Source organism: Abramis brama, assembly GCF_963993115.1.
Source record: "Abramis brama genome assembly, chromosome: 1".
NCBI classification, from domain to species: domain Eukaryota; kingdom Metazoa; phylum Chordata; class Actinopteri; order Cypriniformes; family Leuciscidae; genus Abramis; species Abramis brama.
Genome location: NC_139963.1, coordinates 44734819 through 44748743, shown reverse-complemented (window position 1 = coordinate 44748743; position 13925 = coordinate 44734819). Strand labels below are relative to the sequence as shown.

General features: G+C 34.8%; 2 protein-coding genes across 2 annotated transcripts in view; one reads left to right on the top strand and one right to left on the bottom strand.

Annotated features, from left to right (window-relative positions):
- The window catches only part of LOC311081323 (junctional adhesion molecule-like), a gene marked incomplete at its 3' end in the record, with an annotated part of 93297 nt that overhangs the window by 6031 nt on the left and 73341 nt on the right, over positions 1-13925 (bottom strand).
- LOC311088113 (gap junction alpha-1 protein-like) lies at positions 3217-9369 on the top strand. The gene is made up of 2 exons (XM_084121771.1): positions 3217-3291; positions 7219-9369. The coding sequence occupies exon 2, from the start codon at positions 7231-7233 to the stop codon at positions 8014-8016; it is 786 nt and encodes a 261-aa protein (XP_083977897.1). The 5' UTR covers positions 3217-3291; positions 7219-7230; the 3' UTR covers positions 8017-9369.

Sequence of the window (13925 nt, the reverse complement as noted above, 5' to 3'; positions counted from 1 at the left end):
AAGTCACACAGCCTGAAATCAACTGAAGATAAAAGAAGACATTAAATCTGTGAAGATCTCAGCAGAGGAGGATTAAACAACTCCACAAACAGCATTACCAGCTTCACTTATTACTAACCAGAATGACTTTATTTCTGCCATTCATCTACAGAAGTTCCTTTTGAAAATTAAAGGAGAACTCCGGTCAATTTTAACATTGAGCTCATTTTTTTGTAAATTTGGAGTGCTGTCAGTACAGAGAACAACGACAAAAATCGGTGTTGCCTACACCGTGTTATCCTCTTTTTAAAATTTGCACCCTGTTGACTTAAATGGGGCAAGTTTTAAACCTGATTTTAGCCTCTTAACATCCTTGATGTGTCATTACAAGTGCCTGTATGTGCGATATAGATATGTGCGCTGGCACTAGATATGTGGGCTGGCTGAAATAACATCACTTTTATTCATATCTTTCACATATACTGCAGTCAGATTCACCTGTGTTGACTCTGAAGGAATCGCTCACATTGGCTGTGCACTTGTAATGACACATCAAGGATGTTAAGAGGCTAAAATCAGGTTTAAAACTTGCCCCATTTAAGTCGACAGGGTGCACATTTTAAAAAGAGGATAACACGGTTTTTGTCGTTGTTCTCTGTACTGACAGCACTCCAAATTTACAAAAAAATGAGCTCAATGTTAAAATTGACCGGAGTTCTCCTTTAACTGAAGTTTAGATCTGGGTTCTTGGAAAAAAAGGACTTTAACTTTCTGATCCTGGACTTTGTGGACTTTGGTGAACAAAGATAATCAGTTGACCAAGTTTTCAATAGAACAATTCACTAATCGTATCTCTGACAAAAAGTTTGCAGTTGTTTTTTATAGACTATATTCACCAACAATAATTTCATGCTATGAGTCAAATATTCTGAACTTAGATTTTTTAACATATACTATGGGAAAAACAACTCACTCACTCAGAATCATCATCAAAGACAAAAAAATCAGCATATGAATCTCAACAATGGTGACATGCTTCATGCTGCAATGAATGGTGGGAGCAACCATAGCTTCAACATAATGATGAACTTGGTCTTGGGGTGTACAATTATTGTGTACTTTACCATAAATATATTTCCATATATTTATGATCAATATATTAAATGGTTTAAATATTTGTTTCTTAAAAACTGCATTACAGTCTCATGAAATCAACCAATAAAACTAGTGACACCTGGACACATCTCAACAGAAATACTTTTTTTCATATATGATGACACATGGAGCAGCAGAGCATTGACTTGAAAGCACTCTCAACATATTATCTGCACACACATAAACTAGCAATTCTGAAACTTCTAAAAACATTTCACTGACAGAACTATTTAATGGACCATTTGTATTACAGTAAACATTACATAAATATAGTCGCAAAGATTTAAATTAGACACATCCAATTGTCTGTTACATCACCACTATTAGCTAAAATGAAAAAATAATAATAATAATAATAAAAAATACATACCATGAGACATCAGCAGAATAAAAGACACCAACATGAACATAAGGAGGTCCATTTTCTGTTGAAATCTCTCTGGGTCATCAAAGCCAAAAGTGTAGACCTTCGTATATGACCTTCTAGTGAATGTGGCCTGTTTAATTTCACTTTCTTTGATCTGTGGAACAAAAATGAATCCAGATAAACCAGTCCTGAAGACTTCACGTTGGACGGGCATTTCCTGACCAAGAAAATGTCATTGTATAAAACCTCTCTTTAGCAGTTTAATATTTCCTGACTGTGCTTTTGACTGTGCTTATATATATAGCCTATATATATTTCATTTAAGTATGAAAATGTATGCATTGCTCATCATCTTCAAAAACCAAACATCCAACTGTTCTGGGAACTGTACATGTTTAATAACTAAAATGGGACGTAATTTTGTTTTTTTAGGGGGATAACACTTTACATCACGATTCAGTTTGTTAGGTAGCATGAGTTAACAACTTAAAAAAACAAACATTTTATACAGCATTTATTAGTCTATGTCAGGCCTAATGTATAAATAAACTATAGTTCAATATTAATTGTTCATTCATAATACATAAACTAATGTGAATTTATACAATTTGACATTTTTAAAATGCATTAGTATATCCTATAGAATTAACAGCCTAAAGATTAATAAATGCTTTAAAAGTATTGTTAAATTTTAGTTCATGATATTTACAGTAATGCATTAACTGATGGCCAGAACGTGAGAGGAATATTGCTTCATATTTGTAATGATCACTGATGCAACAGCCACATTAACATTTTCAAAACACAATTTCAGCTCATATATACTTATATATACTGGATGTATTAAAGACAAATAGATTCACACTTTCATAACAAACATTTACCGGAACATAAATTGAAATATAAGGCAGCTAAAGAAAGTTGTAGTTTGTGTTCTTATTTCGCTTTCTTTCAGTGCTTGTTCACAGCAGGTGTTTGAATGTTTTAAATAAGTTTCAGGAACATTCAGTAAATAAGTTTCTTATTTATCTTATTTATCACACCAAATTCAGGTCTTGCAGTCTCTATTAATAAACTGATGAGTAGAATCAAGTGTGTTACACGAGGGAGACATATACATACAAAATGTGCACTGCTGGTTTAAAAAAAAAAAAACCTGCCCTACACAGAGACTAGCGACATGCAGCGACAAAGTCACTGTGAATGTAGCAGCTTAAAGCTGATTATTTTGCTGTTGTTTTTTCTCCTTTCATTAGAGGGCAGAATAGCCTAAAAAATGTTTTGTCTCTGTATGAGCAGTATTTGGTGTAAGGAGGTTTATATAACATTGCATCAGATAAATATATCAAAAGAAAAGTAAATAAATAAAGTTTCTCAAGTTAGCTTATTTTATTTAAAAATTCAGTCTTTTAAAATAAATTATAGGCAATAGCTTTCATTAATACATAATTACTGACATAGGCTACTGCTTTACAGATCGTTCATGTACAATCAAATGTAATATTATAAACTTGACTTCTAGACAATTTCATAAGGTTTGCTCTTAGATAAAGAAGCTTGTAGAGACAGAAAGTGATTGAGGAGGACCTAAAAACTTATGACAAACCAGTCATGTGACATAGCCAAACTTTCTTTTCTACTTTCTTTTCTCTGAGTCTATTATCTGCAAAAAAAAATGTTTTACAGGTGTGCCTCAGTTTAATCATAGTCACTTTGCTTTTGATCTGGTGACTGATCAGAAGTAATGGAGTAAGTCCCTACAGGCATCTCCTCTCTTTACTTCTCTCCAGGTAAGCTTTATAGAAAGTTTTTTAAATTGGCAGTGATATAACTGGAGGCACTGACATTTGCTTCATGTTAAAGAGGCATGTATCAGTTGTCATCTCACTTCTGTAACTTGAAAACTTTAATTTCAGCAGTTAACTTTACAACCTAAACCCTACCAGCAAGTATGATTTATTTTAAATAAATACATCACAAACACACCTTTCAAGCAAGTGAAACAAGTAAAATATTGGCAGGTGTGGTAGTGTATTGTTAATTTACAGCTCTCGTTTTTAATAATATAATAATATAATAATAATAATACCATGGAAGTTAACTCATTTCATTTGGGGAAACCAATTGCTTTGAACCATTCAAGTTTAAAACAAATATTTATATGGTGTTAGTAGAGTGAACTTATTTCATTTGAGTCCACTAAAAATGAATGTTTCCTAATATAAAATTAAACTGCAAACACTACTCAAACACTTTTACACTATTATGCAGTTTGTCTTTACCTAGCACACATGCATGTGTTTAACAAAAAGCTCATCACATCAGCGACTACACAGTTAATGCCTTTAAATGAACCAACACACAGCATAACACCAACGTTTCTTTGCTCATCCTTTGCTCAGGCTCTACTCTTCAGCACAATAGTGACCCAAATAACTCAGAAAATACAGAAACCCTTTAAACAGAACATTAAACACTAGATCTCATCTATATCATCTATATTTTGTGCAAAAACATAAAATAACACTTCAGTTCAACATTTACTCTCCTTATTAGTAATTTAATTTTTTTTAAACTTTCACTAATATTTCTGTGAAATTAACTTATTTAGTTTAGTAATTTTCCTGTTTTATAGTACACAGTACAGTGATTAATCGAGTGATGACTGAACAGAAGTGATTAACACATGCTGTTAACAAGCAGAATAACTGAAGGAATGAGAAACAACAAGAACAGAAAAAAAGAGAAGAGACAAGCAAAAACACAAGAACTACAACCGACTTCTAGCCACAGCCTTAGATTCATCGTAGATTTCATCAACTGAAGAGAAAAGAAGACTAAAAAACTCGAAAAGAGGATTAATCAACTCCACAGACAGCATTATTAGCTTAATTTATTACTAACCATTTTGACTTTATTTTTTTGCCATACGTCTACAGAAGTACTTGTTTAGAATTACAGAGGTTAAGATGTTGATGGTTTATTAAAAATAATAGGTTGATTTGAAGTCACATTTATAGTGATTAGTGTTTGCTTTAGTTGGGCTCTTGACCCTTGATTTTTAAATGATAGTTTTACTCCGGCTGCTGCAACTTTGTGTTTATTTGTGCATTGGCGCTTGCAATGCCAAGGTCATGGGTTTGATTCCCAGGGAAAGAAAGAACTGGTAATAATGTAAATGTGTACCTTGAAATGCAATGTAAGTCGCTTTGGATAAAAGCATCTGCCAAATGCATAAATGTTAATCTTTATAAAACACAGTCGTAATGGTAAGAAAAACAGGAAAAAAAAAAATTATCAGGTGTTGATGGTTATGTATTGATCTGATCTCATTCAGAGTCTAAAGCTCTGATCATGTGGGTAATGTGTGGTTTAATGGTATTGATTATAGTAGTGATACTACAGCTTGAGAAGTGCAGTGACAATCAAAAAATCTGGACGCTTTCAAAAACACATTGTACTCAGAAAGTTAAAGATTGATAAAAGTAAAACGTAGTGCTAGGTTTAAAGGTTAGATTTTCTTTTCATATTTCAACTGGCAATCCAAAGGAGTCATGCAGCTACACCGCAGTATAATAGCTATGTCAGTTAATGTCATTAACCTTTGTGGTTGCATTGTCTAATACAATTTGATGTTGTCGTACTGGCGCCTTTAATTCTTTCCCCACATTCTTTGCATCTAGTCGATCTGACGTAATAAATCCAAATTTGAGAAAATATGTCACGGTGGCTCACGTCATGTTTCATTGGGACTCTTATGAAATTTCTGAATTTACACTCAATACATGGTATATCAAGTTCTATGACAAGGAACAGATCTACCACAACACATAGGGAAATATATGTGACGCAGATATTATAAAACCATTCAAATAAAACACAAATTCATTCTTAGGATATGAGTAGTTAAGGATAAAAGACTTTATTGTCGAGTCGTGTCGAGTCAAGTCTGAAGTTATTTCAGGTCGAGTCTGAAGTCTCATAAAATTCACCTGGAGTCCGAGTCACTAACTCGAGTGCCCATCTCAAGTCATGCAGGTACTGGGCTACTCTGCAGCAGTGGCGACCTGCAGGTCTAAAAATAGTTTGAATATAAACACACCTATAATTATAGGCGTGTCGTAGTGTCGTAGTGATAAGACAAAAATATGGTTTGGAAAATGCATTCATCATGTACTCACTCGTTATATAAATTTAGTAAATTTTGAACAAAAAAGTTACGGACTGCAGCTTTAAAAAGGCAAGGGTCAAGAGCTCAACTAAAGCATAACCACAATGGTGAATTTAAACCAAAATTTTCAATAAAACATCAACATCATCTAGATCTAAACCACTGTCATTATAAATAAAAACTTTTGTAGAAGTTTGACAGAAATAAAGTCAAATAAGTGAAGCTAGTAACCCTGTTTGTGGAGTTGTTTAATCCTCCTCTGCTAAGATCTTGAGAGAATCAATGTCTTCTTTTATCTTCAGTTGATTTAATCTAAAACCAGGTGCACACGGTATGATTTTGGCCATGATTTGGCTGTCTGAGACAAATTTTGCAAATCCTAAACGATTCTTCTGATCATAGGGTAAAATCTGAAGTCTTTGATCATTAGTTTGACATGTTTACTGGCGTCAGAAGATTTGACTCAGAGGCCTGCAGTACGACGACCGTCAAATTGTCTCTGTTTTCAAGACAATCCATGACCAAAAGTTTTTTTTTGTAGCCACCATTTCAGTCCCACATGTATTGATGAAGTTAAACTCCGGATGAGTTTTCTTGTGTGCATCCATTTTTAACGCGTCTTGACTGTCTTATAGTCTGACATTAATGACAACTGAGATCTTACAGTGTGACATGGCTTACAGCAAGGATCATGTTCACACAGTCTGACAAGGGACAATCGTAAAGGACTATTATAAATTGTACAGTGTGCACCCGGCTTAAGGCTGTGGCTAGAAGTCAGTTGTAGTTTTTTTGTTTCTGCATGTCTCTTGTCTATTTTTCTTTTTTCTATTCTTGTTTTTGCTTGTTAAGATGCTTGTTAATAGCAGGTGTTCATCAGTGTCTGAAGACACTCACTAAAAAATACACCACGTAAAATGTAAACGTCAGACGTTGTTATAGGAAACATGCTGAAAGTCGCTGCTGAAACAATGATGTGTTGTTGCAAAGTGCCGGACGAGCTGAATTATTTAAAAAAATTAAAACATATTTTGAAACCGGCAAAGACAACAGCATGGAAAAAAGCTGTGCATACCAGCCTCCTCCGGTTCTGCCGCTGCCTTAGAAGACGCATAGTCCAGTGCACGACTACACATTTCCATGGGGTAAAATTTAAATAAGACAACATCTCTATTGAAAAACCCTCCATGTTGTAGTTGTTGTTTTAGTCGTGTGCCGAAAGAGCTGCATGGATACACAAATCGGATCTGAACAGTTGCGATACAGTGCGGACATCAGTCATTTTAGTTCAGATTCCAATTGGATACAAAAATAATCGGATTTGGACTGACAGTGTTAACGTAGCCTTAATGTCAACTTTGTGCTAGAATTTCACTGGATTAGCAACTACACAGTCCCCACCTGTTAAATAAAGCAACATGCAGCATATTCTCATACTGAAACACAGTACTGAAATACTCTAACCTACCTTTTAGATGTACAATATTCATATATATGAATATATATGGGGTCATATATTACATCTCAGCTTTCTATTTTTACCTAGGACTCCCTCAACATGGGTGACTGGAGTGCATTGGTAAAACTTCTTGACAATGTGCAGGCCCACTCCACAGCTGGAGGGAAGGCCTGGCTCTCTGTGCTCTTCATCTTCCGGATCCTACTTCTGGGAACAGCAGTGGAGTCTGCTTGGAGTGATGAGCAGACGGCTTTTAAGTGCAATACCCTGCAGCCTGGTTGTCAGAATGTCTGCTATGACAAATCTTTCCCCATTTCACACGTGCGATTATGGGTGCTTCAGATCATCTTCGTGTCCACCCCTACCCTTCTATTCCTGGCGCATGTGTTCTACATGACGCGCAGAATGGAGAAGACAGGAGAGGCTGACTCTGAGAACATGAAACAAGGCTCAGAGACCCACAAGGTGAAGATGGAGGGGGCTCTCCTGTACACCTACATCATTAGCATCTTTTGCAAGTCTATCTTTGAGGTGGTCTTCCTGGTCATCCAGTGGTACATTTATGGCTTCAGCCTGTCTGCTGAGTACACCTGCCAGCGTTGGCCTTGCCCCCATCAGGTGGACTGTTTCCTCTCTCGACCCACGGAGAAGACTGTCTTTATTATCTTCATGCTGGTGGTTTCTCTGGTCTCACTTTTGCTCAACATCATAGAGTTCTTCTATGTTCTACACAAATGGATCTCACGCCGAAAGAATGGCCTAAAAAATCCATCCCCCACTGAGCAGCAGTCTTCACTACTGTTAACAAATCAGGAGGATGAGCAGTATAGGTGCAAGAGCAGTCGACAGGGTAGGGGAACACACGTAACGGCATTAAGCATTTAAAATACCAAATATGAGTGACTGTATTCAGCTACTAATTGGTTATCAGATTAATCACGTTGAAAAAATAAAAGAAGTTTTTATTACTGAACTATGATTCTCAACAATGGTAACAATCAACAAAAAGCTTCATGCTGCAGTGCATGCTGAGTACCAGAATAGTATGAGATTCACCCATGGCTCCCAGCATGATTCTGATTGTCACAACATTGCTGGATCTCAATGTATTGTTTTAGGTGGTATATTTATACACAAATGCTGTTTTGATGGATGTAGCGGTATTGCTTTAAATTAGATGAGAGGTTTTAATGCAGTGTTTAAGAACTGTGTCTCTGTGAAGAAGAACCAGCCCAAAAAATATTAAAATCTCTAGTTGACTATAGTCAATACTGCACATCCCTTTACTATTCCTACTTATATAATAATCACGCCTCATAACAGGTTCATATATGGTCAATGATTTAAGCAGTTTACAAGAGTTAAACTATTTCTGCTGCTCAAAATACTTCAAAACCCTACTGAATGTATAATGTATTGTGTGTGAATTTGTCATGTCACAATCATCCTGGACATGTCTGATTCTCTGATCTTTCCTGTATATATTCTTTGAATTTATGGGTATTTCATATTTAGCATGTATTTATGAATCTACAACATGAAGTCAATATTTCTGTAATCAGGTCTTCTGAAGAATATCGTAATCACATTGTGTATTACAATTTATTTAACTCTTGCTGGATTCAGACACGCACAGACATCAACAATTAGCATAATGAATCTCAACAATGGTGACAATCAAAAGTTTCATGTTGCAATGCATGCTGGGTTCCAGGAAAATATAAAACTCCCAGCATGCACTGCTGCATGAATAATAATAATAAAATAAAAAAATATTGCCACCATTGTTGAGATTCATGTGCTAAATTGTGATATCTCTGTGTTTCTAAAAGACAGTGTAGCTCTGTTTTTTTGGGGTTTTTTTTTTTGGTTTATGCATGATGTGTTAAAAAAAATAGTCATTGTAATTTATTGCTGTGGTCTTACAGTGGTGGTAATGTAACACTTTTGATGGAGGATTAAACTCTGAATGAGTGAGAATGAATTCCTTAGTGAATGAACAGGCAATATGATGATTTTGTTATCATAATCATTATAACCTCAATCATTCATAAACTGTGTTTGTGCACAAGTGTGACTTACAAAAACGCAGCAAAAGAAAACTAATGTTTTAGCATCAGCAACCCAACTAAAGCAAGCACTGATCTCTATAATGGTAACTTCAAACCAAACATTTTCAATTAAACATCTCAATAACAACTTCTGTAGATGTATGACAGAAATAAAGTCATATTGGTTAATAATACGTGTAATAATGTGTAATGGCTGGAAGTCAGTTGTAGTTCTTGTGTTTCTCTATTTTCTGTCCGTGTGTTCCTCTTTCCTTCAGTGAATCTGCTTGTTAACAGCAGGTGTTCATCACTAATGCTCAACAATCACTTACATATTCACTTAATTATCTCACTGCAACACTGCGTCAATGTTACTTTTACTCTTTGTAGTGTGGATTTTCCTGTGGGGTTGAAAGGGTTAACAGTGTAAGATAAAAAGACACACCCACAAAATGTATTTTAAAGGGTTAGTTCACCCAAAAATGAAAATTCTGTCAGTAATTACTCACCCTCATGTTGTTCCAACCCCGTAAGACCTTCGTTCATCTTCGGAACACAAATTAAGATATTTTTGATGAAATCTGAGAGCTGATCACTTCTCCATATAGGCTGCTACACAGCAAAAAGTCCAGTGTTAAATTAACTCTCCTGGGAGTTTATATGGCTCCAGAGTCAGTGTTAAAATATGAGTGTTAAATTAACACTCAAGAGTGTTAAAGGTAATGAGCTCATTAAGTGATTCATTGAGTGATAATTGACCAATATTGAAGACACCTGATGTTAGCAAGCAGAATCACCAAAGGAGAAAATCTATTTTTTTAAGCCACCGTTATGGTGATCAGTGTTTGTTTTAGTTGGGCTCTTGACCCATAAAGCATTAACTTTAAATTTTGTTTGGCTGTTGTATCTGAGTTATAACAGCCAGATGAACAAAGAGAAAAGGTGATCAGGTGGTGTTAGTTATGATTTGATAATCATAATTTGACCTGAATATCAACTCTCATTTAGAGAGTCAGATTTACCTTGTTGATTACAGCAGCCTGTGATTCGACAGCAAATTATTTTTATCATTATCAATATAATCCAAAATATTTCTTAAAAATTGTTCTGATAAAAATACTTAGAACATTACTGTATTTAGACACACTGACATCAATAATCAGCCTGTGAATGGAAGCGGGACTGCGGGTGGGAATTAGCATTTTTTGCTACAACCTGGCACATGACATCTCTTCTTTTTTAGACTAATGTTGTTTGTGCATTGTCCCTGATCAAATAAAATAAATAAAAAAAAAATAAAAAAAATAAAATAATAATAAAGCATGTCGCAGTGCATTCTGGGTGCCACCAATCAAAACTCATTCATGGCTCCCATCATGCATTGCGGTATGAATAAATTATGATCTGAATTCTCTTACTAATTTCCTTTACCTAATTGAATATTCTGTTTGTCACCATAGTTGAGATTCATACACTGATTCTTGATGTCTGTGTGTGCCTAAAAGAAAGATTTTGTTTTATCAGAACAACTTTTAAGAAATCCTTTAGACTAGTTAGAAAAAAAGATCTTATGCAGTAGAATCACAGTGATGCTGTAATCAATAATATACATTTAAGTCAGAGATTAGACTCTAAATGAGATCAGTGATTCAGGTGAAATTATGATTATGTCAAAACATAACCAACAAAACCTGAACAACTTTCTCTTTGTTCATCTGGCAGTTATAACTCAGATACAACAGCCAAAGGTAATCTAATGTTTACAGTTTATGGGTCAAGAGCCCAACTAAAGCAAACACTGATCTCCATAACGGTGTCTTAAAAAAATAGATTTTCTCCTTTGGTGATTCTGCTTGTTAACATCAGGTGTCTTCAATAATGCTCAATCATCACTCAATGAATCACTTAATGAGCTCATTAACTTTAACACTCTTGAGTGTTAATTTAACACTCATATTTTAACACTGACTCTGGAGCCATATAAACTCCCAGGAGAGTTAATTTAACACTGGACTTTTTGCTGTGTAGGTGACCGAAACTTGCTGGCCCAGAAAAGTTATTAAAGAGATCGTTAATATAGTCCAAGTGACTACAGTGGCTCAATCTTAAGTATATCAAGTGACGAAAATACTTTTTGTGCGCAAAAACAAACAAAAATAACGACTTTATTCCACTATTCATTTCCTTCTCTCTGGGTCTCTAGTTGGTTCACGTAGTGTGTTTGCGCTGCGCATCTGTGTTACACGTCACCACGTAGGCTCACTATTGGCCGACACTGGTCATGTGTGTGATGCGTGATGACGTGTAACACAGACGCGCTGCGCAAAAACACTACGAGGCCCAGAGAGAAGGAAATGAATAGTGGAATAAAGTCGTTATTTTTGTTTGTTTGTGCGCACAAAAAGTATTCTCGTCGCTTGATATACTTAAGATTAAGCCACTGTAGTCACTTGGACTATATTAACGATCTCTTTAATAACTTTTCTGGGCCAGCAAGTTTCGGTCACCTAGCAGCCTATGGACAAGTGATCCAGCACTCAGATTTCATCAAAAATATCTTAATTTATGTTCCGAAGATGAACGAAGGTCTTACGCGGTTGGAACAACATGAGGGTGAGTAATTACTGACAGAATTTTCATTTTTGGGTGAACTAACCCTTTAAGGTTTAAGTTATAAAACAGGTTTATACTGGCAACACTGTTGCCAGTAGTTTACTGTAAAATCTTGTTTTTTGGGTCACCGTTGTGCTGAAGAGTAGAGCCTGTGCTTCAGTCCAGGAGAAGATCTACAAACATTCATGATACGCTGCATGTTGCTTTATTTAAAAGGCGGTGACTGTGTAGTTGTTGGTTCAGTGGTTCTCTTTATTTACAAAAGTTTTTTTGTGGTTTCAAATGAAATAAGTTCACAGTAATACTTTGCTCACGTTGTTAATGCATTATAAATTTTAGTTAATGCATTTAAATGACAGTTGGTCAATTTAAGCCAGTTGGTTTCTGCAAGTGAAATTAGTTAACTTGAATTTTAGTGCATTTTACAGTAACTTACTGTAGATTACAGTAAAGAACTGTACAATTAACAGTAAATTACTGGCAACAGTGTTGCCAGTATTTTACTGTAAAAAAAACCCTGGTAAGGTCTAACAGTGTGGACACAGAAATATCCTGTGTTAAATTAATACCCCTCAACATGTATGTCCAACTACAGGGTGTTAAAATTAACACTGAAGCAGTGTTGAAGTTGATGAGATAATTAAGTGATTACGTGATGATTGACAATTTGTGGTGACATCTGATGCTAATAAGCACTGGAGGAAAGAGAAACAACAAGAACAAGAACAAGAAGACAGACACAACGACTGACTTCCAGCCATTATACATTATTGCACTTATTATTAACCAGTTTGACTTTATTTCTGTCATAGCCAACATCTACAAAAGTTTTTACTGAAAATTAACAGAGGTTTATATGTTGATGTTTTATTGAATGTCTCATTTCGAGTCACCATTATGGTGATCAATATGTGCTTTAGTTGGACCCTATACTTTTGACTTTTTAATATTAGTTTTTCTCTGGTTGTTCCAACTTTGCCCATGCGAAAATGTAATATATGTACATATTAGGGGTGTGCAAAGCAGACGGTATTTGTATCTGTATTTGTATTTGTTGAGGGGGGAAAAGTATTTGTATTTGTATTTGTATTCGAGTAAAATTCTAAATAGGTGTAAAAATCCAGTTTTTTTGCGTTACGCTTCTAATTTACGTTATAGTGCAAGTATTCTTTAATTATATCCATTATAATAATTATGGATATGCAATATTGGTTGATGTTTTTCCATAAATCCAGCAATGAACATGTAACAAGGAACGTCATTGAAAAGAAAACAACATAACAGCCATTACCTATGTTACGTTACTCTGTCAACAGCCTATTGTCTAAATTACCGAGCTAACAGAGCTACTAGTGTTGTCACAGTACCAAAATTTTAGTATTCGGTACCAATACCAGTGAAAATCCACGGTTCTCGGTACCAAAGCTTAATTTAGATTAAATTTACATATATTAAAGTGTATATCACGGTTAAAAAGATGGAAACTGTAGTATTAAAAACACTTTACAATAAGATTCCATTTGTTAGATAAAATGACCTAACAATAAACAATAGTTATATACTGTCACAATTATTCTCCTTGGGGTTAATTTAAAAATACATTTTTAAAATCAAAAGTTAACATTATTTATGTTAACATTATTTAATGCACAATGAATGAAGTGAATAAACATGACCAATCAAGTGTTTGTATTAAATAACATTCACAAACATTAATTAATGTTGTAAAAAATATATTGTTCACTCAATGTGTTGATGTTAGATAACGCATTAAGTAATGTTAATGAATGGTATCTTATTGTAGTGTTACCAAACTATACAGGAGATAAAACGTGTTTTATTTGACTTGACTGTACTTTTATTTAATCCAAAACTGCATTCATATTTCATTTTAAAAAGGGCTGAAAAAACCTGCTAAGAGTTATCCAGCCAAGAATAAGCCTAGAACTGCTTTTCTGACGGACTGATATTAATGACATAATGACGGCTTTTTATTTCATTTCTCATCTCCATAAATATAAAGCTAATGCAAGGGCTAGAAACAGGCTAGAAATCAATTAATTCTTTGCTGATACTTCCTCGTCATCATGGAGAGCGCAATTCGCACCGCTTTCTCCTTTCCACGAGCGC

Excerpts from the sequence above, each read along its gene's own strand:
- LOC311088113 (XM_084121771.1), top strand. The coding sequence starts at position 7,231 with ATGGGTGACTGGAGTGCATTGGTAAAACTTCTTGACAATGTGCAGGCC.